The 27664-nt window shown below is 49.7% G+C and overlaps 15 protein-coding genes across 15 annotated transcripts; 9 read left to right on the top strand and 6 right to left on the bottom strand. All coding sequences in view use genetic code 12, as the record gives it.

The window, feature by feature from the left end:
• Window positions 1-684: 684 nt before the first annotated feature.
• On the top strand, window positions 685-1005 carry RPP1A (ribosomal protein P1; the record flags this gene model as incomplete). Its single annotated transcript, XM_034155909.1, has 1 exon — window positions 685-1005. The coding sequence occupies one exon, from the start codon at window positions 685-687 to the stop codon at window positions 1003-1005; it is 321 nt and encodes a 106-aa protein (XP_034012085.1).
• Window positions 1006-2816: 1811 nt separating this feature from the next.
• On the top strand, window positions 2817-3428 carry RPL13 (60S ribosomal protein eL13; the record flags this gene model as incomplete). Its single annotated transcript, XM_034155908.1, has 1 exon — window positions 2817-3428. The coding sequence occupies one exon, from the start codon at window positions 2817-2819 to the stop codon at window positions 3426-3428; it is 612 nt and encodes a 203-aa protein (XP_034012084.1).
• A 64-nt stretch (window positions 3429-3492) lies between these two features.
• Window positions 3493-4413, bottom strand: DIURU_003174 (uncharacterized protein; the record flags this gene model as incomplete). Its single annotated transcript, XM_034155907.1, has 1 exon — window positions 3493-4413. The coding sequence occupies one exon, from the start codon at window positions 4411-4413 to the stop codon at window positions 3493-3495; it is 921 nt and encodes a 306-aa protein (XP_034012083.1).
• A 1085-nt stretch (window positions 4414-5498) lies between these two features.
• RPS16A (40S ribosomal protein uS9) lies at window positions 5499-5930 on the bottom strand (the record flags this gene model as incomplete). Its single annotated transcript, XM_034155906.1, has 1 exon — window positions 5499-5930. The coding sequence occupies one exon, from the start codon at window positions 5928-5930 to the stop codon at window positions 5499-5501; it is 432 nt and encodes a 143-aa protein (XP_034012082.1).
• Window positions 5931-6939: 1009 nt separating this feature from the next.
• On the top strand, window positions 6940-9603 carry RIC1 (Ric1p; the record flags this gene model as incomplete). The annotated part of the gene is made up of 1 exon (XM_034155905.1): window positions 6940-9603. The coding sequence occupies one exon, from the start codon at window positions 6940-6942 to the stop codon at window positions 9601-9603; it is 2664 nt and encodes an 887-aa protein (XP_034012081.1).
• Window positions 9604-10350: 747 nt separating this feature from the next.
• On the top strand, window positions 10351-10713 carry DIURU_003171 (uncharacterized protein; the record flags this gene model as incomplete). Its single annotated transcript, XM_034155904.1, has 1 exon — window positions 10351-10713. One exon carries the CDS (start codon window positions 10351-10353, stop codon window positions 10711-10713), a length of 363 nt encoding a protein of 120 aa, XP_034012080.1.
• A 233-nt stretch (window positions 10714-10946) lies between these two features.
• On the bottom strand, window positions 10947-12986 carry TUB2 (beta-1 tubulin; the record flags this gene model as incomplete). The annotated part of the gene is made up of 2 exons (XM_034155903.1): window positions 10947-12245; window positions 12951-12986. The coding sequence occupies 2 exons, from the start codon at window positions 12984-12986 to the stop codon at window positions 10947-10949; spliced, it is 1335 nt and encodes a 444-aa protein (XP_034012079.1).
• A 799-nt stretch (window positions 12987-13785) lies between these two features.
• Window positions 13786-14724, top strand: DIURU_003169 (t-SNARE syntaxin; the record flags this gene model as incomplete). Its single annotated transcript, XM_034155901.1, has 1 exon — window positions 13786-14724. The coding sequence occupies one exon, from the start codon at window positions 13786-13788 to the stop codon at window positions 14722-14724; it is 939 nt and encodes a 312-aa protein (XP_034012078.1).
• A 564-nt stretch (window positions 14725-15288) lies between these two features.
• On the top strand, window positions 15289-16992 carry DIURU_003168 (uncharacterized protein; the record flags this gene model as incomplete). Its single annotated transcript, XM_034155900.1, has 1 exon — window positions 15289-16992. One exon carries the CDS (start codon window positions 15289-15291, stop codon window positions 16990-16992), a length of 1704 nt encoding a protein of 567 aa, XP_034012077.1.
• Window positions 16993-17057: 65 nt separating this feature from the next.
• On the bottom strand, window positions 17058-17492 carry DIURU_003167 (uncharacterized protein; the record flags this gene model as incomplete). Its single annotated transcript, XM_034155899.1, has 1 exon — window positions 17058-17492. The coding sequence occupies one exon, from the start codon at window positions 17490-17492 to the stop codon at window positions 17058-17060; it is 435 nt and encodes a 144-aa protein (XP_034012076.1).
• Window positions 17493-17913: 421 nt separating this feature from the next.
• On the top strand, window positions 17914-19137 carry DIURU_003166 (uncharacterized protein; the record flags this gene model as incomplete). The annotated part of the gene is made up of 1 exon (XM_034155898.1): window positions 17914-19137. One exon carries the CDS (start codon window positions 17914-17916, stop codon window positions 19135-19137), a length of 1224 nt encoding a protein of 407 aa, XP_034012075.1.
• Window positions 19138-19646: 509 nt separating this feature from the next.
• DIURU_003165 (uncharacterized protein) lies at window positions 19647-20129 on the top strand (the record flags this gene model as incomplete). The annotated part of the gene is made up of 1 exon (XM_034155897.1): window positions 19647-20129. The coding sequence occupies one exon, from the start codon at window positions 19647-19649 to the stop codon at window positions 20127-20129; it is 483 nt and encodes a 160-aa protein (XP_034012074.1).
• A 277-nt stretch (window positions 20130-20406) lies between these two features.
• DIURU_003164 (ribonuclease H family protein) lies at window positions 20407-21423 on the bottom strand (the record flags this gene model as incomplete). The annotated part of the gene is made up of 1 exon (XM_034155896.1): window positions 20407-21423. One exon carries the CDS (start codon window positions 21421-21423, stop codon window positions 20407-20409), a length of 1017 nt encoding a protein of 338 aa, XP_034012073.1.
• A 3680-nt stretch (window positions 21424-25103) lies between these two features.
• On the top strand, window positions 25104-26411 carry MST1 (threonine--tRNA ligase; the record flags this gene model as incomplete). Its single annotated transcript, XM_034155895.1, has 1 exon — window positions 25104-26411. The coding sequence occupies one exon, from the start codon at window positions 25104-25106 to the stop codon at window positions 26409-26411; it is 1308 nt and encodes a 435-aa protein (XP_034012072.1).
• A 102-nt stretch (window positions 26412-26513) lies between these two features.
• On the bottom strand, window positions 26514-27554 carry CDC73 (Cdc73p; the record flags this gene model as incomplete). Its single annotated transcript, XM_034155894.1, has 1 exon — window positions 26514-27554. The coding sequence occupies one exon, from the start codon at window positions 27552-27554 to the stop codon at window positions 26514-26516; it is 1041 nt and encodes a 346-aa protein (XP_034012071.1).
• Between the last annotated feature and the right edge of the window lie 110 nt (window positions 27555-27664).

Here is a 27664-nt window from a genome sequence, read left to right as displayed (position 1 = left end):
GGGGAGGGAGGGGGGCGGGTAGCGCTGGCGCTGTCGGCGTGCGCGCGCACGCTGGGCGCCGGGCGCGGTGGGGGTGAGCGAGGGCGCTGTCTGTCGGCATCCTGCCAGTTTTACCTGCCAGTGAACGTCGGCGGCAGGCGCTATCGGCGCCGTGATACGAGAGATACGCGCCCGTACACACACTACTTGGAGACGGTGCTAGGAGAAACATCAGTGCTGCAAAACAATGTAAATTGAAACGAAACTTCAGTTGTTACAGGGGGTTAGGGCGGGTGTGTCGTGACTACTAGTTTCAGGCGTGTGTCGTGTGAAACACGCCACAAACTGGCATTTCGTATGAGTCGCCGGTTTGTCGTGATTTACCGGTTAACTCTGTGGTAGTATTTATGCCATGCTCTCAGCTTACTGAAACAGAGCATATTTGCGCGACCGGAGCCATACTGAGTGGAACAAAGAAAACCAGCAATAACTAAACACTCTGTATCAATTATAACTAACAATTGCCGGCTGGCGTAACGTTTAAATGTTAGTATCCTTTTGTTGAATGTCTCACGTGACTTAGGGTTACCAACCCAGGTGCGACCGCGCGCCGGCGAGCGACAAAATTTTTCAGCTTGGTACCCCACCCCTGCTAAGAGAGTAGTCTGCGCTTCTTGAGTCTGCTTAATTTGATTACCTCCCGAGATGTCCGTTGAAACTGCCTTGTCGTACGCCGCCTTGATCCTCGCCGACGCCGACGTCGAGATCTCCCCCGAAAACTTGAAGACCCTCACCGAAACCGCCGGTGTCGAAGTCGAGGCCATCTGGACCTCGATCTACGCCAAGGCCCTTGACGGTAAGGACTTGAAGGACTTGTTCTTCCAAGTGCAAGCCGGCCCCGCCGCCGGTGCCGCTCCTGCTGCCGGTGCTGCCGCCGCCGGTGGTGAAGCCGCCGCCGCCGAAGAAAAGGAAGAAGAAGCCAAGGAAGAATCCGACGACGACATGGGGTTCGGCTTGTTCGACTAAGCGTGCTGTATAGTAATAGACAGAAAACATTAGAGACTTGTAGGGTATTGTGATGAGTATTGAGGGTTGAGCATTGAGGGGCATCGCACTTCCGGCAGTGGTTCCGACGGTCACTTCCGACACTTTCTTCCGACAACATTTCCGACACTCACTCCACAAAGCGAGGTATGTTTACACTTCTAGTATACGCGTGCTTCGCCTCTCCCACAAAGTATTTTTAGACAGCCGGTAAACAACAGCCAGGGCTGACGACACGGTGCATCTTGTTGACCCAGTGACGCCACCCTGCTCTGTTTGTTTACTCGAGCCGAATCATTCCAGACGGTCGACAGTTCTTACCGAAAACCCATTCATTACCGTTAACCTTCGAAAGGCTTGTTGCGTGGCAGGTTACATGACCGCTGAACAAGGCATGAGGGGTGCCTCTGATTCAGGGGTGCCTTGCCACCCTACACTAGCAACCAGACCCCACTCGCAAATTACCCTTGGTGCGCCCGCCTGCCAAACGTCGCAACGCAACCACCCCCACCAGCACCCACAGGCCAGGGGCTATTGATCGGGGGACAATCGCCTGTGCCGCGGATAAAAATAGGTGCAAACGGGTGCACCCCCAAGTGGTCAGGGCTCTCGGGCGGTCTCGGAAACCTCGTTGCTTTGTCCCGTGTATCTCGGGGTTTGCGAGGGTATACCACAATTGTCGGCACCACTGTCGGGATTAAGCTTTTGCGAGCGGACCGAGCCATGCGACGTCGCGGGCCGGGGTTCCCAAATCAAGCCAGGTAATCGCCAAATGAGAGCGAGACATATGGGGAAGCCACTCTTGGCGTAAATTGCGGTATGTCACACACGGCAATGTAGACAATGTAGAGGTTAATGGATTGCTAGCACATTTGATATCGGTGGTTTGCTGTTTCATAGATAGACGCCGGGAGGCTTGAAGGAGGGAGACCGAAGGAGGGGGGGTGTTTATTGTCGGGACATGAGTTTTACGACCAGGGGACCGTCGTATCGGGTACGAGGGAATTTCGGTAAGGTTTGTTACCTGGCCAGTGATGGTTACAACCACGGCTTGGCATCCACTTACGGTGTGGTACTTACCTGGTTATGGTCTGACATTTAGCGAGGTCACAGGGATCGCCACCAAAATGAATAGTGTTGGCGGGAATTGGTTCTAGCAATGACGAAAGTTGGACCCATAGCTACTATTTAGCTACTGATGGGTTGTAAAACGAAGATTAATGTCTGGCATCGGTCTTGTTACCCGAGTAGTAAAAGAAGAGACTAATAACGGAGATAAAAATCATTTGGCTGAACCTCTTGGCTTAACTGGGATAGTGATATAGGTGCTACAGGTCCTCAATACACTGCATCTATCACCAGTTACAAAAACTACTAGTTTCAACTGGCGGCACAGTTTCAACAAGTGAAAACATATTAAGAAATCACTCTGGCCCAGCAACGCCAAGTCTTGAATTTAGTAGAAATGTAGAGTTTGATCAGTGTAAGCTAGCTGTCGCACCTAATTTACAGATGGAGATCAGGTGAGATCAATGCCAAACACCAGTGATACTAGAGATAAAGTAACACGACCGAAGTATTATGTTGGACGGATTGAAATAGTTAGAGCCATCAATAGATTGCATCTAAGCGTTTCTTGCTTGATGTTGATGGCTGTTTTTATTTTGTATTGGGTCACGTGCGCTAGGGTTACGCGACCTAGTGGTCGTGCGGCGGCGAGACGCTCCCGCGCCTGCGACCCAGCTAACAAATTTTTCACCGTCCGGAACCACTCTCTCGTCGACACTTTAGAGATGGCTGTGAAACACAACAACGCTCTCCAAAAGAACCATTTCCGCAAGCTGACCTGGCAAGAGCGGGTCAAGGTTTACCTTGGCCAGGCTAAGGGCAAGGAATCGAGACGGATCGCCCGGGCCAACAAGGCCGCCAAGGTCGCCCCCGCCCCCATCGACACCTTGAGACCGGTCGTCAGATGCCCCACCATCAAGTACAACCGCAAGGTGAGAGCCGGTAGAGGTTTCACCATCGCCGAACTCAAGGCCGTCGGCTTGGCCCCCAGATACGCCAGAACCATCGGCATCGCCGTCGACCACCGTCGTCAAAACAAGTCCACCGAGACCTTCGACCTCAACGTGCAAAGATTGAAGGAATACACCTCGAAGCTCGTCATCTTCGACAAGAAGACCTCGAAGCTGGAAATCGCTCAATTCGCCCAAGCCTCGGCCGCCGCCACCTTCCCCGTGGAACAACCCGCCGTCGAATCGGCCCCCAGAGCCGTCGAACCCCGTCAACAATCGGCTTTCACCACTTTGAGATTGGCTAGATCCGACAAGAAGTACAAGGGCATCAGAGAAAAGCGCGCCAAGGAAAAGGCCGAAGCTGAAGCCGAAAAGAAGAAGAAGTAAACCACTCGCGAATCTTTGGGGATGTAGAATAGCAATAATACGAAACAACATAGCTGAATGTATACTAGTTGGGATCTAGCAACCTGAGCACTGACAAAGCGTCGTCACCGTGACACCGACTGACATCGGTGACACCATCGCGTAACGCATTATTGACAAGTAGTGCCGTTGGTTGGCTGTGGTGGACGAGGTAGCTGTCAACCACGGCTAGTTGGGTGTCAGTGGTCATCGCGTGGTAGCGCTGGAAGTGGCCCCGCAATTCTTCTGTCGTACTAAACACGATGGCATCGTGATTATTAGGGTGGGGGAGGGGACACGGGTACCCGAGGCCATAGCAGCGAGCCATGAGCGATGGCTCGACGTCAAGCCACGGCGACGCCATCGCTAGTTCAACTTGTTCTAGTGTAGTATAAGGGTACGTCTGGCGGACCCATTCTTGGAGAATACGCCGGTGGGCTGTAAGTGGGGTTTCTCCCGGTAAACTGGTACTAGTAAATAACCACGGTGGTACACTACCAGTGCTTGTCGGTCCAAATTGGCGGACTAAGGCGTAGTAAGCGTCAAGCTCCGTTTGAGGGTGGTCGCCATGGTGAACACGTAGATGAGCGTGGAGAAGCTCAGAATTGGGTAGTGTGTGGCATTGAGAGCCCCCATGGTCAAAGGGACAGAGCCACGTCCACTGCCAGTGGCGATAGAGGTGGTGTTTCATTTCCAGCGTCAGTAGCGGCTGAAAGCCACAAACCAGGTCCAATTGAGCGTCGTAGAGGCCACACGGCTGTAATGAGTGTACTTTGAGCCTCAGTACTTGAATAAATAGCTGGTAAAGCGAGTCAAGGGTCAGCTGTGGGTCCACCTCCACGATTACTTCCTTACTGGTAGTGGCTAATTCAACCTCAATAGTATTGCCACTGGTGTCCCAATGGAAGTCGGACCCCATGATCTCCGTCACTAAGGCATGGTACGAATCAGTAGACGCTTGCGACATCAGGTAGTAGTTATTGCGCTATGGAGAGATCATTGTTTATATTGGCGGACATGAAACCGCTCGTTTGTTGTCATGTTTCATCTTCCTGGTTTCACCGCACTCGACCATGGCGCTTAAAATTATAGTGGCTGATCACTAAATAAACGACCAGTTACCACGTCATTCGCAAGTGCCAGTCAAAGTCATGCTCAATCATTGGGAATCAGAAAAAGGTACAACGCCTAACTAGTGGTTTGAGATTGGTGGGGGTTTCACGTTCATTATAGTCGTCTCTTTGCCATTAATGGCAATAATGGGCTACTCACTGGAACCTATCCGTCGCTACTTTGTTGTGATTAACGAAATCATTGCTGAGCAATTGTTACTCGAGGGCATTGAACCATTTAGTCAACAAAATTGCAAAATACATCGCATATCAAGATCTGGCCCAGATGTTACTTGAAACTTCTTCCAATGATAACCTTGCATTTCTCATTATTCTATCGAATTGTGTCTATCTGGCTGCCTCAGGTTCCAGCGTCGCGACCACGAGCATCGTTGATGGCACTGTGGCTAGTGATACGCGTCGGGGTAAATGTCCTGCACCTAACTGAAAAATTCGCCGCCATGTAACTGGCATCGCCATCTCCACACACCGTTAAATGGACTAATTGACTAAACCTAGAATCGGTGGATCTGATTGAAAAATTTCAGTAAAAGGTGTCGTCTTTTTGCGACTAAATCATACAATTTGCGCTGATTTCTCGAAGCCAAGTGATGCGAAAAGATGTGTCGTGTGAGACTTAACGATGATACACCGAGTATTACCACGCTAACCATGACTGCAAAATCGCTAAATCTGTATCCCACGCAACCCAATTCCCAATCAATACTTCATTTGATTGCATTTAGCGAAGCAAGGGGCCCTCTCGTGGTCAATACAATTGTGACCCCACTGACGACGCTCTACTCAAGCAATATGATTCAAGTCAGAATGACCTCAGTTTGAAGATATTCACAATCGGCACTACACTCGTCTCTATCCGCTTTATTAAGCTATTACTAATAAACATGAAATACAACGCACCAAAGCAACACCCCACGCCTTAACGGTACGACTTTTGGAATCTGGCTCTGGCACCACGACCACCGAACTTCTTGGGTTCCATTCTTCTCTTGTCGGCAACCAACAAGGTCTTGTCGAACTCGGTGTAGATCTTCTTCAATTCGTTCTTCGAGGCTTCGTCGACGTACTTTTGGTGGTAAGCGACAAGGCCCTTGGCGATGGCTTGACGGATGGCGTAGACTTGCGAGACGTGACCACCACCGGACACCTTGATTCTGATGTCAATGCCGGCGAACTTGTCGAGGCCGACAATGGTGAGGGCTTCAAAGACCTTGTCCTTAAGCACGGCGGGCTGGACCAAGGTGATGGGGGAACCGTTGATCTTGAGGAGACCCTTGCCCTGTTGGACGTGGGCGACGGCGGTGGCGGACTTCTTCTTGCCGAACGACTGGATTCTGTTGGCGCTGGACATGATGGTGTGTGGTACGTATTGGCGGCGGAAAATTTTGTCACAGCGAGCAGGGTGTCCGTGAGACAAACCCTAAGGCACGTGAGCATTGACGACTCAAACTGTATGCAGGATGGGGTACAACTAACTACTCCCTTGACGGTGCCAAATGAACCACCAGCAGCAAACTGACCCTGGTATATATCTACTACTGATACTTCATCTCTTCTATTACCTTTGGCCTCATATCCTGGCTAGCCCTGGCATGATCGCATCGCTATTCTTTCTTCCTTGAAAAATGGTACTTGTAACGAAAATGGTCAAATGAGGAGTCCACCTTACTACCAAGATAAATTGTGAGTCTAATTGGCATATCTGAAATTAATCACACTTAGTAGTACATATCTCGTATTGTACTGAGTGACCGGCTTTAGTGAATTCTTCTTTGATATCTCCGATGTATTCGCACTCGTCTACCCCGCCCTCAATTTGGCATAGATTTCCTAGCTTACGCTACTTATCGGCTACAATGTCAGACCTTACAACCAAAGGAGAATAAACTCAATTTTTCATATATCCCCATCATTAAGGTGGATAAACATCTAAATTTATCACATTCAGATATATCCTACGAAATCCTTGTAGCTGTCACTTCAAATTACTGCGAAATCTCACATTAGTAGAAATTCCACCATCACTGCTTCGAAACCTACCATAAACCCTACTTTGAAACCAACTTTGAAACCAACTTTGAAACCAAATGAGTCATATGCAATTATCCCTCCAACCTAGTTGTTATAATGCCCCTATTTCATTTTCATGAGAGCTACTCCTCTGATCGCATGCTGATCACGGCGGCGCACTACCCCGGTGTCAAAGTCGCGTAGTCACCAAACCACGCCTTCAACCAAGCCTCCCACCAAACACACACCCATTCCCAACCTCCCATTGATCGCCACCCGATCTACCTACCCTTTCCGTCAATCCCTATTATCCCGTTCCACTCCATTTCCCTCTCCATATTCTAAGCCCGATGTGGATCGAGGCGAACCCGGAACTTCTGCTATCGCTCCCCGATGAACCAATCAAGCTTGTGGACATCCCGCACACCCCGCTCGTCGCCTACACCACCAAATTTCTGGTAACGGTGCTCAACCAGTACACCCTAATCCCCGTCGCCACCCACACCCGCCAACAGAAGCTGGCCGACCAACACGGACACAATGTCGACGTCAAAACGAAACACATCACCGTCCACTCGGCCCAGCTCCAGAAACTCGTGCAGTTTGAGCTCGTAGTGGAGACGCTGAACCACTACCTTATCGTCTACCACGGGCGCGTTGAGCCCCACCGCCACCTCTACGAGGTCCATAAAGGCGACCAAGTGCTCCAGCTGGGTTTACCAGTCGCGTCTGACCAGCTGCCGTGGCTGTTACGGCTGATTTTCCAGCTGGCGCTGAAACTATTGGCTCCACCACCACAACCAATTATGGTGGAAACCTCACATGAAAATAACGATGACGATAACTTTACCATTGAACTGGTGCGGCTCGCGGTGTTTAAAGTGCTTAAGATCCTGATTGGCATCGACCGGTGGTGGTTAAAGGCCAATTCGCATAACCTCATTGTGTTCTCTCAAGATCAACTTCAAGTGGTCAATTTGCAAAGTTTCAAGCACGAAGTGGTGTTGTTAGCCGACCAGAGCTGGTACTCGGGTTCCCAAGTCAAATTCATTGAGTATAACCCGTATCTGGGCTATTTTCTTGCCGTCAACGCCGCCAACGAACTCTGGTACTTTGAGCTCACCAAAGGTGATTCCGGCATTGCCACCACCGGCCACCGCGTCGACCTGTTCGCTGGACTCCACACAGTGAAGATCAGCTTCAGTTCTCAAGGGTTAACGCTTATTCAGCTCAATTCGTCATTACGTCTATTTTCAGAGAGTTTCGCCTTGATCAAGCTGGTGCCGGCACCAGAGCTGGTTGAAATAGTGTGGGCCCCGTCAGGCCAGTTTTACGTCGCTATTGACCACGATACAGGCTACTACCGCCTCGTTTCCCGCATGGGCCACACCACGTTTGACCTGGCAATCATCCAACAAGAACTCACCCAGCCGTTCGTCAAAGCTCGCCAGTGTGTCATTGCCGGCAACTCCGAAGTGATGTACGTCGTTGGCGACAAGCTCTGGCAGTTACGCCTCCAGAGCGTCACCGATAACGGCCACCTATTTTACACCCACGACTACTTCGGCACCGTGTCTCGCCGCGTGACCAAGTACCCGATACCGCCCAGGCTCAAACGGGTGATGGCCCGCATCGACGGCAACGCCAGCACGTACTACATCCACCACTCGCTCAGCGGCCAGTACGCCATCACCTACGGCGACCACATCGCGGTGCTGACGCCAGCCATGACACCTCCTTTGAATTGGTACTTCTGTGACAACACCCACGAGCCCATCAACGTGGTGTTTTCATTCTGGTTCCGTGACTTTTTAGGGGTTATTGTCCGTGATGATACTACTGACGAAGTAGTGGTATTTGACTCGCGCCACACCAAATACACTCACAGCTCGTTCTCGTTTGATACCGAGCTGGTGGTGGCGAAATACGCCGTCAGTGCTCGCGTGGGCGCGTGCCACATGACTGGTCTGACCCTCGTAATGATGCTAACCAATCAGATCACCATGGTCCAGTTTACCACTAATCAGGATAAAGTGAGCCTCAGCGGGTCGCTGATCAACTTGCTGCTGATCAAGAACCAGCTAAACACCCGCTTGGTGAGCCAGGTGGATAAAGTCGGCGACCACTTCTTGCTCCTCATGACCACGGGCGACTTCATGATCCTCCACAGCCTCGGCGGCTCCCAGTACGAGCTCGTGCTCATTTCAAAAGGAGTAGAGTGGTTCAGGATTGATAGCGTCGCCTACCGCGACGGCAGCGCCGACTACGTCTACGCCCTCTGTCGTGACACCGTGTTTGTCTACCCGCTCGCCGCGGTGTGTGCCGGCGACACTCCCCAGCCCCTCGCCATCACTGTCAGTGGATTCCTGCCGCTCCGGCTTTGTCTGACTGCGAAACTGATCGACTTAGTTGGGCTAGAACACGTCGTCAACCATAACCGCCTAGCGGTGAAAACCGGCCACCGAGGCGTCCTCCACCACTTCATCGAGCACGACCTCGTCCACACCCCCAAGGAGTTGGTCGTCCCCCGATTGCTGAGCCGTTATAGCGGCTACGACAGCTACAACTACTGCCTCGAAGTGTTGCTTGTGCGCTACCTTACCGAGATCGATAAGCCACCAGTGCTCGATAAGCTCATGGAGGTCGTCGACGACCTGGTATACATCAACTGCTTGCGCAAAATCGAAGTGGGCTACTGGGATAAGTTTTTCACTGCCCTTGGAACGACGGCCGAGGATTATATGGCCAAGTTGATCGAGAAGGGAGACGTCGAACGGTGCTACCACTACCTCATCATCTACCTCAACGCCGACACCAAGGACGATGTCGACAACGAGGTGATTCTCAAGATCTTCCGCATGCTCCAGCGCGCCGGCCGCTGGGACTGGTGCTTCGAGCTCTGCCGGTTCGTTAAACTTATCGACCGCGATTTCTTACTTGAGCTTCGCCGTGAGCTTGTCGATGATGATACCAAGCTCGCCGTCGAGGCCGACGAGAAATTGATCCTCGCCTAGGATAAGGAATTATGCTGAACATTGATCATCTACGTACAACTGCATGAACATACTTATGACAACCTGACATTTTTGAAGGATGTAGCCCCAACGCGCAACAAACTAATAAAACAAGGCAACGAACCTATAAACTGCTTGGGCGTTGATGCTAGAACCAAACTGAAGCGTCTAGTTCTAATTGGTATATTGATCTTCGCTTGTGATATTAGCACGAATTGGGTCTATCGCACCATGGGCAAAAGATCAGAAGCTTACGATTTCGACTTGATCCATCTGTGTCTAGTCTTTTTTTGGTTTTTTTTTTTTTTTTGACTCTTTGGTTCCCTTCGAGGATCTATCAATTTTGGCATCTGCTTCTACGATACGAAGATGGCCCTCAATAACAATTGACAAAAACCTCTCGTAATTGAATTTGCTTAGTGAACGAAAACTTGATAATAAATTTAAACAACAGAGATTTTACTGATTTTCACTGCTTGACTGAAGGTCTCAGAAATTTATCTCTGACGATTCCAGGCGGCAGCTATTATGATGTAATCTCAAATACAATCAATAATCTCAATCTCAAAATCGAGAAGAAAAGCTCGACTCTCCTACCGAATTTACACCACAAATACAGATCAAATCAAATTTCAACACATTCTCCCTCTGTAATCACATTATTCGTCGTTGTTGTGTCTCTCTCACACTAGTGAGTATCGTCGCACCATCCAATAAGACGGTCGAAAAAAATCATTATCCCATACCATGACCCTCGCTACCGAGTTTGCTGAAACCACGCGGAGACTGGTCACCCAGGCCGACATGAAGAAGCGGGTGCTCCACCTCTACCGCAAGTACGTCCGCTACTCGAAGGCCATCCAGGACTTGTACGAATTGGACATGCCCGTGGCCCTGGTCAAGACCAAGATCAGACAAGAATTTGAAAGACAGAGATTCGTCGAGGACTTGGGGGTGCAAAACATGTTGTACGCCAAGGGCCAGATGGAGTTCCAAGAATTGATCAACTTCTGGAAGCAACAGTGCCACGTGATGAAGTACTTCGACGGCCCCTCGGCGGGTGTCGTCAACAAGAACGACTTCATCACCGGGTTCTTGAAGAGCAACTAGCATAATATACGTTTTTAAAGGGAATTGGGGTGTAGAGAATGAAGATTTAATTGACGTTCTAAGTGACGTTTCACGTGAGGTTTTAGGTGATGTTTTCACTGATGTTTCAACTGAAGTTTTAAATGAAGTTTCAAGTGTAGTTTGGAATATCATTTCAAGTTGTTTTCGAAAATGTTGTTGTGTCTACAGTTTAGTCTTAACAAAAGTCGTAATTACTGGTATTTCATATCTCTCTATTCCATGGGCGGTTCGTCCATAATCTCGTCGCCGTACTCCAAGTCGTCGTCGGCGCCGGCGTCCTGGTATTGCTGGTACTCCGACACCAAGTCGTTCATGTTCAGCTCGGCCTCGGTGAACTCCATCTCGTCCATACCTTCCGACGTGTACCAGTGCAAGAACGCCTTACGACGGAACATGGCGGTGAACTGGTCGCCGACGCGGCGGAACAATTCTTGGATCGACGTCGAGTTGCCGATGAACGTCGCCGACATGTCCATGTCCTTCGGGGGCACCGAGCACACCGCGGTCTGGACGTTGTTAGGGATCCATTCGACGAAGTACTGAGCGTTCTTTTGCTGCACTTTAAGCATCTCGTCCTCGACTTCTTTAACCGACACCTTACCCCTGAAGAACGCCGCCACCGTCAAGTAGCGCCCCTTCTTGGGGTCCGACGCCGCCATCATGTTCTTGGAGTCGAACATCTGCGACGTCAACTCGGGGACGGTAATTGAGCGGAACAGCTGCGACCCGATCGACGTCAACGGGGCGTAGCCGACCATGAAGAAGTGCAATCTCGGGAACGGGACCAAGTTGACGTACAACTTGCGCAAGTCGGAGTTAAGCTGGCCGGGGTATCTCAACGAGGTGGTGACGCCCAGCATCACCAGCGACACCAAGTGGTTGAGCTGGTCGTACAGGGGCAGGGGCAACTTGAGCGTCTTCTGGCAGATGTTGTAGAGGGCTTCATTGTCGATACAGAACGTTTCATCGGAGTTGTCGACCAACTGGTGTACCGACAATGTCGCGTTGTAAGGCTCGATGACGGTGTCCGACACCTTGGGCGACGGCACCACCGAGAACGTCGCCATCATCCGGTCGGGGAACTCCTCGCGGATCTTCAGGATCAACAACGTCCCCATCCCCAGCCCGGTACCCCCACCAAGAGAGTGGGTGATCTGGAACCCTTGCAACGAGTCACACCCTTCCGCCTCACGGCGGACGATGTCAAGCACCGAGTCGACGAGCTCGGCGCCCTCGGTGTAGTGGCCTTTGGCCCACACGTTCCCCGCCAGCGACTGGCCAAAGATGAAGTTGTCGGGGCGGAAAAGGTTGGCGATCTTCAGCTGCTTGATCGCGTCCAGCGTCCCCGGCTCCAAGTCGACGAGCACCGCCCGCGGGACGTACTTGCCCGACGACGCCTCGTTGAAGTAGACGTCGAGCTTCTGCTTGCGGATGGGGTCGCCCTCGTGGTAGTTGCCCGAGTAGTCGAGATCGTGTTCGCCACAGATGGTCTCCCAAAACGCCGCGCCAATCTGGTTACCACACTGGCCGGTGGATAAGTGGATCTAGCAGTTAGTATACAGTGTCAGGCTGATTTGATGGTGAAACAGCGACGCCGTCGCCATACGTACAATCTCTCTCATGGTTGTAGGAAGTAAAAATCCTTCGGCGGGTGGTTCGCGAGTTGGCGTGTTTGTTTTTCAGTAGACGAGAGTTTTTCGCCCTGGCACTACCCGGGGAGGCGGGGGGTAGATTACGGTGGCAACTCCACCCCCACGACTCGAAAACGCGTAAAGAGGGAGGTCTAGATATGAGGGGTTGGTGGGGGGTTAGCTGGTGGTGAGAGGTCTCGTGATTGGACGCATTTGGCGTAGTTTATTGAGGGTACTGTTGGCGTGAATCTGGTGGTGTAATTTGGCGACGCGCGTAGGGATAACACACCACGTAGGCCACATGTCCTGCAGCTAGTGAATATGGGAATTGATCCAAATTACTGTTAAACGGTGGAGAAAACTGATGAAAGTAAGATCACGATTGAATAGTTAATTTTTGTACTACGTTTTCATCCACTTTTCCTGCTTAGAAGCGGGGCAGAAGGGGCTAAATCTATCTTGTTTATTTATTGGTAGCGACGCGCCTGGCATAGACGAGGATCGCACAGCCGTAATCATCACTACCTATCCCAATAGGGCAAGGGCACTGCACCATATACCGGACGCCGTTGTGTGGCCACTTACTATACCACCCTCGGCTAATGACCATCGACAACTCATCGACAACCTGTCAGGGGAGAGAATCGCCGGAGAAAGCCGAGAAGTTTTAGGATCTCGTAAGCGTGGCAAATGGTCGAAGGGGATAGACGAAAGGCAGCGATTGTACTCAGACCGTAAATAACCCATAAAGGTTAATTTTGTTAGGCCGAGGACTCGAACTGCGTCCTTGTCAACATGCGCCTTATTATATCGTGATCACCGTATATTTCTACAATTTAATGAAAATACTGACAATCAGTTTTGAAAGTGATGAAAATGATTAATCAACCACTGGTTATACCTAGTTCCAAAAATTACTAGCTCTGTGCCCTCAATGCTTTTATAAAGACAAGTTCTTACAAATTGATACACTTCGAAGGTGTATGGGCCACAGTTCTCGAGACTAATGACTGATTTTGGCATCGAAGTATTGGTAACCACCATTATCATCAGAACAAACAAGATTTGTTGTTGTTACAGTACACTTTCGGTGATCAGACAAACCCTGTGCACAGTACCCACTAGTTTGAAATTCATTGACGCCATGTCAACAAAATGCTGACAAACTCATCAAATCCAAACTAGGCCAGTCTCGATATTTTGCACTATGAATTTACTTATAATCATTGGTAGTCGTAGTCTTTTTGCAGCCTTTGATGACTGTGATTACGTGCCCTCACACTTCGAACAGGTGTCTTTTTTTTTCGCGCCCCCTTGTACGCGTTTCTCAATCGCACTCACAGTCGGAGTCTTCCACGTACCCTACCACCACCCCCCCTTTCACCATCCAAAACACACACACACAACTACTGCGGAGGAGATGACTGATACCATACAGAACCGCACCTACGAATTCCAGCAGTGCGTGGCGCTGTACGATAAGATCAACAAGCGAAATCACGCCACCCAGGCCTCAAAGAGCCAACCGGCGAAGCGCCTGCCGTTCTCTCAACAGGCCCTGGTCATCGCCAGAGATATCCTGCATGTCACCGACTTATTGGGCAAGCTTGCCCTCTTGGCGAAGCGGAAGCCGTTGTTTGACGACAAACCCGTCGAGATTGGCGAGTTGACTTATGTCATCAAACAGGAGATCTTTAAAATCGAAAATAACATCCAGACGCTCCAGAAAGTGATGAAGGGCGATACTCTGATCCAGGTCGACACCCAGACGCTGCAGTTCCTGAAAAACGTCGTTAACTTGCTCAATACCAAGATGAAGTCGGTGCTGGGCGAGTTTAAGACGGTGCTTGAGATCCGCCAGAAAAACGAGATTGCCAGCAAGACCCGCCAGGAAAACTTCCTCAGTGCTACCTCCACCGTCAATTCCACCCGCACCCAGTCTCCTTTAGACCCCGTGGGGTCCAAAGCCGCCGGTATCCATTTACTGGAAAACCCCTACATGCTGTACGATGACCCTGCCGACGAGGTGTTGCTGCTCCCCAACCAACAGCAGCAGTTGCTCTTAATGGAGGAGCAGCAGGGCGCCTACCTCCAGGAACGGCTGCGGGCAGTGGAGACGATTGAGCTGACGATCAACGAGGTGGGCAATTTATTCCAACAATTGGCGACGATGGTCAACGAACAAGGAGAGCAGATCCAGCGGATCGACGAGAACGTCGAGGACATCAACTTAAACATCCAGGGGGCCCAAAGGGAGTTGCTTAAGTACTACGCCCACATCACCAATAACCGGTGGCTTTTCCTTAAGATCTTTGGCGTGTTGATCCTCTTCTTCTTGATCTGGGTGTTGGTGGGTTAACAATCCCACTTTAATCCCTCACCCTCTGCATTACCCTCATCGTCATGATTCCCCACACGCCAATAAACGGCTCCAGGCTTAAGTCTCAGAAAATAAGTCCAGGGCCCAATTAGTGTTCCCATATCCCGTCTCCAGAGTCGTAACTCTCTAATCTTAATCATAATACATTACGCAACAAAACAGACGATCTAAATGCTTGTATAAGTTTCTATACTTATACGAGTGGACTGAACAGGTGGATATTGTAACTCCTCCTAAACAGACGTGGGTAGTAGTGAGAGACAATGCTAATTTTGCCGATAGCTGGTTCAGTATAGCCTTTCTCCATATATTTTCCAAACGCCGACGAATATTTCCTTAGTCCCGCACACATCGCTGGGTGGCACAAGCCTCATCCTCACCAGGTGCGCGCATCGGAGTAAATCTCTAGCGTTGCTTCTCCGTATGACCGTGGCCGCCAAGTACGCGTTGCGGGGGTTATCCCGGGTGAGTCCGATGATAACCCCCTTATTTCGGAGGCCGCCGATGGTACTACGACACCCGCCAGCGATTCCGGTGGTGGGAATGAGGTGGATGAGCGGATCGTGTATTTGCAGCCACACCCCAAGGGACAAATTGCCGCCGAACCAAACCTCCAAATTACCGAATGACGATACCACCGGGAAGAGCGAGGTCAAAATACCCCCACCACCAAAACTCCATGCGGCTAACTCTACCGTTGAGGCTAAACCGCCACCTACACCCCGACCGACTAAAGAGCAACTTATGGCCCAGGCCAACTCGTTTATCCTGAGGATAAGGGCCAAGATACGCTGGTACTTGAAAAAGGGGAACAAACCCTATAATACGGATGACTACACGACGTTTTTCCTGTGGCTCATGATGGGGAACGTCCTCCTCTTCTGTCTCGCCACCACGACGTTTTTCCTGCTTGTCATCTTCACCGCCAACACCGTGTTGGCTCAGGAGTTTGTTGCCCGCAAGTTGGGCGAGTTCATCACCAAAAACTCGAAGTTGGACGTCACCTTCGAGAACGCGATCGTCCCCGGGTGGCGCGACGGCAAGATCAGTTTCCGCAAGTGTTTCGTGCTGAGACGGCCCCGCCCCGTCAACCGCCGCAAGCACTTCATCAAGGGGTCCCAGCAGCAGGCCGTCGAGGACCTGTTGGTGAAAAAGGACGACATTGAGTACGAGGACGACGGCAACTACACCCAGTTTGATTTGACGATGGAGGAGGTCAACGTGCTGCTTTCGCTTAAAAAATGGATCAATGGGACTGGCATTGTCGAGACATTGGAGATTAAAGGGCTCAGGGGAGTGGTAGATCGTACTCACGTCCACTGGGACCCTGACGACGACGCTACCAACTATAAGAATGTCTACCAACCCGGCGACTTTGAGTTCGACAAGTTCAGCATGACGGACGTGCTCTTTACGCTTTTGCAGCCGAACGGGTTCCGTCCGTTTGACGTCGCCATCTATACCTGTGAGCTTCTGAAGCTCCGCAAGCACTGGCTCTTCTACGACTTCCTCAACGCCGACCTGGTGCTGGGGGCTTACGACAACTCGCTTTTCACCGTGCACAAAAAGCAGAGACTTTCTGACGATGAAGACGAGCTGAAATGGAAGCGGATCACGCGCTGTCGCGTCGATAAGCTCAATATCGACCATTTAAACGCCGGCATGGAAGGTCCCTTTGGCTGGATCACGCTGGGCAAAGTCGACATGATTGGCGACGTCATGGTTCCGCGAGACGAGGCCAATTTGAACGTGGGCGACGTGGTGCAAATGATTGCTCATCTGATTAAAAAAGAAGCTACCCGCTATAAAAACCCCGAGGTCAAAGAGCCGGCGCACGGCCTGCTCCACACCCGTTTGACGAGTGCCGACTGCACCGACATCACCAAATATTTCGTCCTCGACCTCACCATCAGGCTCAACCACGTCCGCGCCAAGGTGCCGTTTAAACTGCCCGAGCTCAGCTACATCAACTACGCCCTCGTGCGGCCGATCGTCGGCTACATCAACCTGAAGAACACCGTGATCGAGGTCAAGAACCGCATCATCAAGAACTTGGCCGACTTCGACGGGCTGTGGACGGTGTACGACTCCCTTTTAATGGACGACATCTCCGAAGAAGTATATGACAACTTCGTCGACTACGTCGCCGACGAACAGGCCCGCCTTGTCCGCATGCGCAAGGTGGGCTTCTGGACGCTCCAGGTGCTCATGCAGATGTTCATCATCGGCATCGGCATGGTCGCCTGATCCCCCCCCAGTGTGGATAACCGACAGGCTCGGCCCACCACGACATAGACTCCTCTTCTAGAGGATTACATAGTGAGCACAAGCGCAAATAGAGCCAAGTAGGCAGCGAAACTGAGCGCAGTGAGGAGCATCACCAGCCACCCCAGCGTGACAAAGTACTCCTTATCCTTATCGGGGTTATAGTAGAAGTCGACCTGGCGGCTCTTGTGTAAGCCAGCAAAGTATAGAAATAAAGCGTAGGCGGTGTATACCGCTCCTATGGGTAAAAACTCCTTCAGAAAGAGCTTGATGATGACGATGGCAAACAGGAGGGCGCCGATAGCGGTGCGGGTATACGCTCCTTCGTAAGTGCGCTGGTGGGCCCGGACATCGAGCTTAAGGCCATCGGAAAGCGTGTCGAGGCGTGTCGGGAGTTTGATGACCGGTGGCGGGAGCAGCTCGTACAGCGACAGCTCGATGGGAAGCAGGGGCCTCGAGTTTATTGAGGTGCTGTCAGTCATGTAGTGGTAGGTAGCCACAGTGCGATTTAGGGGTGGCAACAAATTAGGCATGCCAAGTGTGGCGTGTACTTAATTTTATTGGAATTGGAGGCTTCGATAATTTGATAGAAGATTGAGTTGTTAGCGACCTTGGATTATTGAGACGGAAATAACATTCGGGATAACAGAGCTAACTGATGGAACATGCACGTTTCCCAACGTGTACATAATGCATGATTGACAACCCTACGATAATCAAAAAGTAGACTTATAAATTACACGTTAGGAAAACTACACTCAAATGTTGTCCAAGCTCTCTATTTTAGCGTGTGTTTGATAGCGCTGACCCTTTAGGTGGGTATATACCTTATCGCAAGGGGCTCAAAGCACCGATCCAATTTACCCCTTTCTCAAAGAAACTCGAATTCCATTATAACCCTCTATGAAGGATTCTACAGACACCACTGCGTTACTTTATGAACCATGGCTTACAGGCTACGAGGCCAGCCGTCACCAATCATCAATTGACAAGCTCGCATACGACGTGGTTAAGTTGAAATACAACGTCGACACCGCCACTACTCAATTGGGTACCCTCGAGAAGAATACGAGAATGGTGGGACTTCAAAGCTCCTATGAGAGTGGTGGAATCAGATTTCTCACATGGCATCCGGGACAAGTCGATGGAAAGGTTGATAAGGTGACGAAAACCATTGATACAATTACAGGAAGTGTTGACAAGTTGGACAGTAAAAATGAGACCGTCTCCACCAAATTTGATCCCTTTACCGTCAAAATTGGAACCCTTGCCAGTGATATTGATACCACACAATCCACGTTGGAGCTGCTTGTACTTCGCCTTGATCAAGTATCGTCAGTTAAAGAGGCCAAGGCGGTCGAGAAGGCGACAGCACCACCAGCCAAGCCACAGTCACAGCGACCAAGTCATCCCCGAAAACCATTTCCTAAAGAAGAACCTGAAGAATTGTCTTTTTTGGGCAGCAATCTCGAAGCAAAGATTAAATCTGGCGACTTGAGTGACTATGATCAGGAGAGTAAGCGGAAAATTTACGATAAGATCAACAGTTCCAAGCCGAAACGAACCACCGGCAACGCCCCCGAATGGGCTAGCTGGTTCTACGCGTACAAGGATCTTCTCACCGACAATGAGTATTGTAATATGAGATACAACATCGCCTGGTATTTCCTAAAAAAAGCTATCCCCGTACAGTATACGCTTGGGTGGAAGGCGAAGGGGCCGATTTCGAAGCAGGCGGCCGCTTTGGAGAGACACCTCAACCAATACGACGAGGATAAGGAAGAATGGAATGACCACCACTATAAAATTACCTTGGATCTTTTCGAGAGCCAAAGGGATTTGAGTGCCACCAAACGATACATCAAAAAACTCTATCAGGATTATGGATATCGTGATAAGTACTTTCTCTACAAGAAGATGATGAGATTGTGTTCTGAGCCAACCCTCCTCAGAGGCACTCGCAATGTCAACGTGGAGGTCAAATGGGGCGTTGCACTCTTGTTTGACGACGAGCACCTCAATGATGAAAACGGAAAAAAGCTTGATTGTGTCATTATATCGCGCGATTATGTTTTGGACAAGCTCGACCTTTTCGCCCATCAGACCCGGTACATGCGGCGCTACTGATTGGAACTACCATCAAGATTACCATCAAGATTACCATCGAGATTACCGATTTTCTACGAATTTAATTTAATTGTCAGTAAACCAACAATGAAAAATAACGGATTGAAAATTGTAGTTTATAGATCGCAAGTACGCGTTGAATTTAAAAGAGTCATAGATGCCATTCACTTATAGACCAAAAGTTTAGTGAAAGTCAGATATGCAATCGTCGACTAGACTCAAACCAGTTGTCATTTTCCTAATTTAGATATCATTACAGAAGTGCGTTGTATTTTTGCACCCATACTAATCACACCAACGAGGTCCAGAGTACACTTCGCGTCATCCAGGGTACTTACACGACTTATCTGTGACCATAAAGCTTACTCTATCCAGAATTCATAATTAGTAGATGCCTACACTTTCATTTATGCCTCCTCTTCTCCTCTGCTGACCGTGTTGTGGTGGTCTCATCGGTCGCGGTGTATCGAGAGCCCCTCGCCCGCCATCGTCGACCACTACCCCCCGCCATGCCTCCGCGACGGTACATGGTCAAGCTCCAGCTTTCCAAGGACTTCCTCAAGACCTTGCCCCATATACCGAGTCAGAAGACCCGTCTCCGAAGACTAGCCGCCGAACGGGCCGCCGCCGCCGCCGCCGCCGCCAACGGCAACAACCAGAAACAGAACTCCCCCGCCACCGACAGTCAAGATAAGGCGACCCTTTCCAGTTTCAAGATCAACCAGGGGATCAAAGGTGACTCCACCGCCGGTTTGACGATGAACACGGTGACGGCGGCCCAGCTCGATAAGACGGGGAAGCCGTGCCGCAAGTGGGTGAAGCAGCCCCGCAAGTTTAGGACGTTTACAGGTTATACCGTAGTAGTGTTGGACTACGGAACCGAAAGCAAAACCCCCCCGCCCGCTGGGATCAAGGTGAAGCCAGACACTGATGCTCTCGACGATGTCCTCGACGAGGCCACAGCGACACCCGAGCTTTTATCGGAAGCCTAGACGGAAGCCTAGACGGAAGCCTAGACGGAAGCCTAGACGGAAGCCTAGACGGAAGCCTAAAACGACACATTACGAATACTACAGAGAGACTACGGGCCCCTGGTCGGGAACCACCTCACCTAAAAAGCCACTGTACCATATTAAGCATGGAATAAACAATTAACGAGAAAAACTCTTAAAAGTAATTGGCATTGTTGAGTTTTTATTTAGGAGAACACGGGATAGTTATAGACGATTCAAAGAGTGCAATTCCACCTTTGAAAGCTGAAAAATATGATTATTTGTCCAAGTGAACTTTATCAACCACTTCGACATCGAAGTCGAGCGGCCTGAGTTCCATCAACCACTGAGGGAATAATTCGTTCAAGTCTCGAACTTCCTTCGCACGGTCGTGACGGTATTCAACTAAAGAAGACATGATTCTGTTGGTGGTGGAGACGACGAAACGCTTGTTACCAAGTAACTTTCTGTGCTTACGAGTCGCTATGAGAATAGCATAGAGATTTTTTGTCGTCTCATCCCAGTCCTTTTCGTACATTTGGAGCTTCTGCCCATTGTACTCAATGGGTCTCCACTCGTGATCTTTTCCCAATTGCAATACCGCCGACGATACGGAAACATCGGTTGCCCGCACGTGAATGTTCAAAGGAGCATTCTCGTCGAATTCCTCCAACGGGCGACTGTCAAACACGTCCTTCTTAAGCTGATCGAAAGCAGCCTGACACTCAGGAGTCCACTTAAACGGTCTATTGGCTTTGAGAAGATCGGTGAGAGGCACGGCGTGCTCGGCAAAGTTGGGCACCATCTGTTGCATCCAGGCCACGAGACCAGTATACACCTGGACATCTCGTTTATCCTTGGGAATAGGAAAATTCTTCATCTTTCGGTAAGTGTGGTTGCGGGCGGCGTAACCAGCGTTGCCAACAAGGGCAGGATTGACCGGCAGTCCCCGCTGGTCGAGCGACCGCTGCTTGATTGCCTGTTTTCTAGCCTCCTGTTCATTCTGTTTTTCATCTGCTTTTTCAGTTTTTTGTTGCACAGCCTCGGGCTTAGGTGATCTCCGACGGTTCCGTTTTTTGGGAATAGAGCTTTTCTGCTCCTCTTGGAAGAAAACTTGGTGGATCACCGACACAATCATTTCAAAGATCCATTCGACAAAGACAACGAATCTGTAGAATCCATAGACGATGACGGCAAAAAGTGCAAAGAATGCAAGCAAAACCATCACATCTTCGGAAAGAATGCCATCTTTCGAAACCAGTGCTGCCTGGGTGACAGCGGTGTCTCTCACCATGTTCAAAACAAGCGTTCTTCGATGTTCAAACTAACCGTAAATCCGTTAGTTTCGGTAAACTTTTGAAGAATGCCGTTTCGTTGCAAAATCTGTACGGTGGCGATCGCCACTCATATATGCGCGATGCTATGCCTGCATATAGTCCAGGGGGAGACATATAATGTGGTTCAAGAAATCATGATAACGACTATCTGTCAGAGTCTTGAAATCATTGTAAAACCCTCGCGAAGAGGCTGTGGGGATGCATTTAGGTTAAATGGCTTCAAAATCCATAACCGTGTGTAGGCATCGCGGGTGGTCACTTCTCATTACTAAATGATTTAGATATTCTGCTGATTTTTCGTGAGCTCAAAACCTTCAGACTCTATGGCCTGGATTTGTGTCAAAGTTAATGTGTAATCTTAGATTAAGGACTGGGTACCCCCGTCGAGTCCTCTATTTCGCCAAGCTATAAATCTTCGTAGTCCCTGCACCATACACGCGATTGATGGACCGATTCAGCAGGTATTTAATGGTACGATGATCCCTCATCTCGAAATTGGAATTTCCCATGACTTCTAGAATAAACAGAACCTGCTTGTAGAACCCAACAATGTTTAATCGATAGTTGTTCTATTTCCAGCAGAAGACTGATTATCAAACATTTATTTTAAGAATAACCACCCAGCTCGGCTTTGACAATGACAAGCTAAGTCCGCTTGACACCATCAACATCACGTGATACACACCCAACCCAGCTAAACTGTATCATATCCTTTTTTCAAAAAAAGGACTGCTTATCATTTGCCCACCAAATTACCTCTGTAATAGCTCATGTTGTAGCCAATGAAAATATCCCGTTATCGTTTTGCTACCTGAACTCCGAGTGCGCATCAGCCGTGCCAAGCGCGCGCTTTGTTTACTATTTTCTTTAGACGATCGACTCGCACTAAAGTCATATCTCGTCGCCTTCCACAAAGAATGAGTGAAGTGAAGTGAAATGGGCTCCGAAAGCCTGCCTCAATTGTTTGCTGACTGGTTGAATGGCTATGCACATTATTCACCAAACTAATCTACTGAGTCATTGTTCGTGGGGCCGTGACCCCCGTCGTCAAGAGCACCTGCGAGAAGAGCGCCTCAATGGTTGTCATTGAGGTCTGGCCCTTACCAAAAGGGAATTACAGCCAGCATTGCGTTGACGACGATGTGCGTTGAGGGATTTTCCTGAGCTCCGCCGCCTACACTATGTCATGGTACTCCTACAGGTTCAAAGGCAAAAACCTTAAAGGGAAAATACGTCAAAATCTCTTTGGGGTGGTTATGGCTAGATGCATAGAAGATCTTCGATCGTCGTTTTCGAGATTGCCACAGACGCATGGTGCTCAGAGTGGTGGACTGACTCAGGGCGACAATGGCGAGAATGCGGGGAGCGTGTTCCGATTGACTCCGCCCCAGCTTATGTTCAGGATCCATTGTGTGAAGGCCGGGTAACAGCCCCCTAAACTGTCGTCGGCTGACGAGCAGGGCTGCTTGTCCCATTTGATATAAATACTCGCATCTCGCTGGTATTAGGGTATCACCCAAAACCACTTCCACCAAGCTATCACTGATGCCTTACACCATCAATTCGCACTGTTAAACCATCGATGAAGACAACTGGATATAACGAGGGCTACTAACTTTGACTAACTCGACTCCTGCCTACAGCGTCTGCAAAAGAAGACCCCAACTTCACGGAATCACGCCCCTCCGAGATGCCTTGTCGGAAAAACGCCCCTTGAAGGTGACGTGTTGGAAGAAACACCCCTTCGAACTAACTTCTTACGATCGGATATGGCGATACTATTGCATGGATGTCGAATTGGCTTGAGCTCAAAGACTCGATCAAGGGAGATCCCCTCAATTGGATGTCCGATCTGGCAATCGGTGGCCATAATGAACTACATAGACGTACGTAATAATAAAAGTTAGGTCTCCCCGCAGGGGGGATGGAAACTATTCACGTACATTGTAGTATTGCATTTGGAGTGCAACTAGCATGGAGGTGGTGTAATGGCCAAAGACAGGCCCTTGAAATTCACTGTGTTTCTAGTCAATTGGTAGAAGGGCTCACGTGCCTCTCGCATTAATCGGCTCGTTGTGTTCAGATCTTTCTTGCCTAGATATTTCATGTGCACCATGATATCAAACAGTCATTTATCTTGGATTTGGGTGGGCCTCTTTTCATTCTATGATGGCTGTTTAGGCTCATGGAAAAGTATGACTAGCGGCAGCTTGCTTTTGAATGAAACCTGTAAATCTCTTTAGCATATTGAAAATCTTTTTCGAGGTAACTATTTTACCGAGCAAAAGATGTACACTAAAGTAAATCACTGGTACCTACTGAAATGCACAAAATCATGATATACAATCGAATAGTATCAGTTGTTCCTTCAAATCGCTGCTCACGAGTCGTGGAGCTCTAAACAGTGTACTACAAACGATTTAGGTTTTGTATATTTATTCTTACTAACATACTAAATCTAATAACTAAGAGTACTTGCATTAACCCCAGCCCGAGGCCCAGTAAATGTCCTCCCACAGGTCACAGTCGTCGAGCCCGGTCTTCCAGCAGTTACCGATGGGGTTACCGTGAGAGTGGAAACTTGTTTTGAGTTTGATGAAGAACTTTGGTGGAAAGAGACCACCTATTCCTACTTGATTCCTTAAACACGTGGGAACTATCCTTTCTCCTCAATTGCACATGTGTATTGTACAACCCCACTGGTTGTTGCGTCCTTCAAATGTGTCGTAAACTTCGAAGTTCTCGTTCGTTAAAAGAGTCAGCTCTTAAGGTGATATGATGATCTACGAGATAAACTGATAGAACTGGGACACTACCAATCTGGAGATAAAACTGAATGAAAGTCTACAGCCTTAGGATGGTCTCAATAGTCCACTGGCACGTCCTTATAGACTGGAAACTGGCGAAATACATTGCAGAAAGGCTGGGCATTTTCACGCCATATAACATCTTGACTAATGCCTTTAAGGGATGCAAATACGAGAAGTAAATGATTGCCAATAGAGGTGAACGTGAAGCATTTGCTAAACATTTATTCATTGACTTTATTACTCCCCGAATTGTGTGGTTTTGGCTACTTTTACCAACATGGTTCCGTGCGGCTACGAAGTACTAGTATACGGTGACCTGCATTAGTTCAGGCTTATAGTCCCACCCGTAATTCCCATCGGACAACACTGATTTAGGGGTTAGAGTGTCCCCACGTTTTCTCTACGGCGAGTGCATCGTTCTGTGTAGCTGTGTAGCCACCTTGTATTCATGGAGACCGCCACTGAGACAAGACCAATTGGAACTACCACCTTGAACTAAACCATAAATTGAAGCTAACCCGAAATTGAGTAGATAACTTTCCTATATCGTCTAGTTTTTCTCTTTCTAAGGTTTTAATGTCGATCGTTTCAATTCTTGTGTTCGTCTCGACGTTCGCAATAATTGTCGGGCTAAAGGTAAGTAGTCCCCAACATACCATGTTCCATTGCATTTAAGCTCCCGTAATGCCGTTCCCGGCTATACTTGTATGCCTTGTATTTCCCGTCATCAATTCAATCTAATCGGGGTTGTGTCGGTGATGTCGTCACCACCCCCCATGTCGGGGCCGCCCGCGTTATCGTTGAGGCCTTCTCCGCCATAGTACGCGATGAGACCCCGGTTGATCCCTCGAGGACTACGCTGGTACAGCGTCGATCTGGCCACCAACCAGGCCCATGCCATCTCCACCAAACAGCAGTTGTATACCACGGACCCGATCACGCCGGGACTGGTGTTCTTCCTCCCGCACGGCACCCGGATCTTCAACAAGCTCGTCCAGTTCATGAAGCACCAGCAGACCCGCTACGGCTTTCACGAGGTGATCACCCCGCTCATCTACAAGACTAAGCTCTACCAACAGCTGGGCCACTGGGAAAACTACCGCGACGACATGTTTAAGGTGGTAGGCCATGACCTGCTGAAAGACGATGGCCTCCACGAGTATGGGCTCAAACCAATGAACTGTCCCGGCCACTGTATGATTTTCGATAAGTTTGAGCGGTCGTATAACGATTTACCCGTTCGTTTCAGCGACTTCTCGCTGTTACACCGCAACGAGGCGCTGGGGGCGCTTTCAGGGCTTACCAGGGTGCGCCGTTTCCACCAGGACGACGGCCATATCTTCTGTGACATGCCTCAGATTGAAAGCGAGATTGAAAACACCTTGAAACTTATCAAGGATACCTATAAAGTGTTTGGCATCGACCAGATCGAGTACTTTTTGTCTACTCGCCCGGAAAAGTATATCGGCGATGTTGCTACCTGGGACGACGCTGAGCGTCAATTGGCAGCGGTATTGGACAAACAAGGTCAGTGGCAAGAACGTCCAGGTGATGGGGCTTTCTATGGACCCAAGATCGATGTGCTTTTAGCCGATGCTTTCGGTAAAAAGCACCAAGTGGGGACAATCCAATTAGACTTCCAATTACCTCAAAGATTCAACCTTAAGTATGTCGGAGAAGACGGTAACCATAACCACCAGCCGATCCTCATTCACCGGGCCGTGTTTGGTTCGCTTGAACGGTTCTTTGCCATCTTACTTGACCATTACCAAGGTAAGTGGCCATTCTGGCTCAACCCTCGCCAAGCGGTGATTCTCCCGGTGAACGAATCGCACATCGAAGCCGCTGAGAAGCTTCAGCAACGTCTCAGTGGTGACATTGTGTCGAATGAAGCCGATCTCGCCCCGATGACTGGCCACCACTTTTACGTTGATGTCGATAAACGTAGTGACACCATCGGGTCGAGAATAAAAGAAGCAGTGCAAAAGGGATACTCCTATATCCTCTTGATTGGGGATAAGGATATTGCCAACGGCACCGTCGCCATCCGCAGCCGAGACTCGAGAAAAGTGGAAAATAAGCTGGCCGACGAAGTGTACGCCATGTTCCAACAACTCGAAAGCAACTACCAATAAGCTAACAACTCGAAAGCACCTACCAGTAACCGAAGAAAAAAAAGGTGTACCTGTACATATTAATTACACATATCGTTATACTCATGGCTTGAAATTTATGCCTTACTTGCCGTAGCCGCGGGCGATGAGGATCTTCTCCAAGTCGGACCAGAAGTCTCGCACGATCATCTTATCCCGGAACCGTTTATCTCCGCGATCAACTTTGATTTCGCGAACGTTCCACGAGGCAAGCGCCGCTGGTGCCGGTTCCCCCAGGTAGCCGAGATGGAATCCAGGATAGTGCTGGAAAAGCTGTTCTGGCTGAGCGTATTTATATTTGGAGAATTGCCACGCCTGACCTGTAGTGAATATAGCACATACGCGGTCCCAGTATTCGGGTTTGGTGAAGAGATCAACATTATCCACCACCATGATCTTGTGGGCCGCCGACACGAGGTGTTCCAGCGGGTGGGACACCATGATGAGGTTGGTATCGGGACGGTGGCCTGGTTCGACGAAGGCGCCATCTTCAAGGAAAGCCTTAACGTTAGAGAGTTGGAGCAAGGCGGTGGTGGCGGGGGACACGATGATGATAGGAGGTTTCAAGTTTGATTTGGAGCGCTTGCCGTTGGTGGGTGCCAGCTGAGGTTTCGCCCGTTTCAACAGTTTAGCGAACTTTTTAGCGTCGGAAATGAGGTAGCCAAAGTCGATGTTTTTCAGCCCCCTAAGCGCCTGATTATGGTCGACCAGCTCCCGTTCGTTGGCCAATATCCTCTCGAGCTGAGGATCACGCAATTGGTCGGTTTTACCGGTAGTATCGGCAGCATCTTCCTTAATAAAGGCACAGGCGTCCAGCTTCCCCAGTAAGTAGGTAGCAAGCTCAGTCTTCACCAAGAACTTGAAATCAGGGATTCCCAATTCGGCACAGGCGTTCTTATAGTCGACAATCAGGGCGTCGTTGTGGAGCCAGCAGAACACCACTGCTCGGAGCAGCTGCGGGGCGTCGTCGTTGTAGAAGTTGGTGGTGGCGTCGAGTGGATGTTTGGTGCCGCCGATGTCGACGTCGGTGGCGTCTTTGATCCCGTCGACAGGCTCGTTGTCGCGGTAGAACGTGAGGGTGCCGCCGGCAGCCGTCACCTTCCGAAGGTCCTCGAGCACACCCATGGTCGCGATGAAAAGTTCGCGCCGATAACACTGATACAAGTATGGATGGAAGTGAAAATTATTGATAGAATATTGATGAAGCAAGGTGGAAATGAAATTTGAAATTGGTA

Source organism: Diutina rugosa (assembly GCF_008704595.1).
Source record: "Diutina rugosa strain CBS 613 chromosome Unknown scaffold35_size143915, whole genome shotgun sequence".
Taxonomy (NCBI): domain Eukaryota; kingdom Fungi; phylum Ascomycota; class Pichiomycetes; order Serinales; family Debaryomycetaceae; genus Diutina; species Diutina rugosa.
This window is presented reverse-complemented; position numbering and strand designations above follow the sequence as displayed.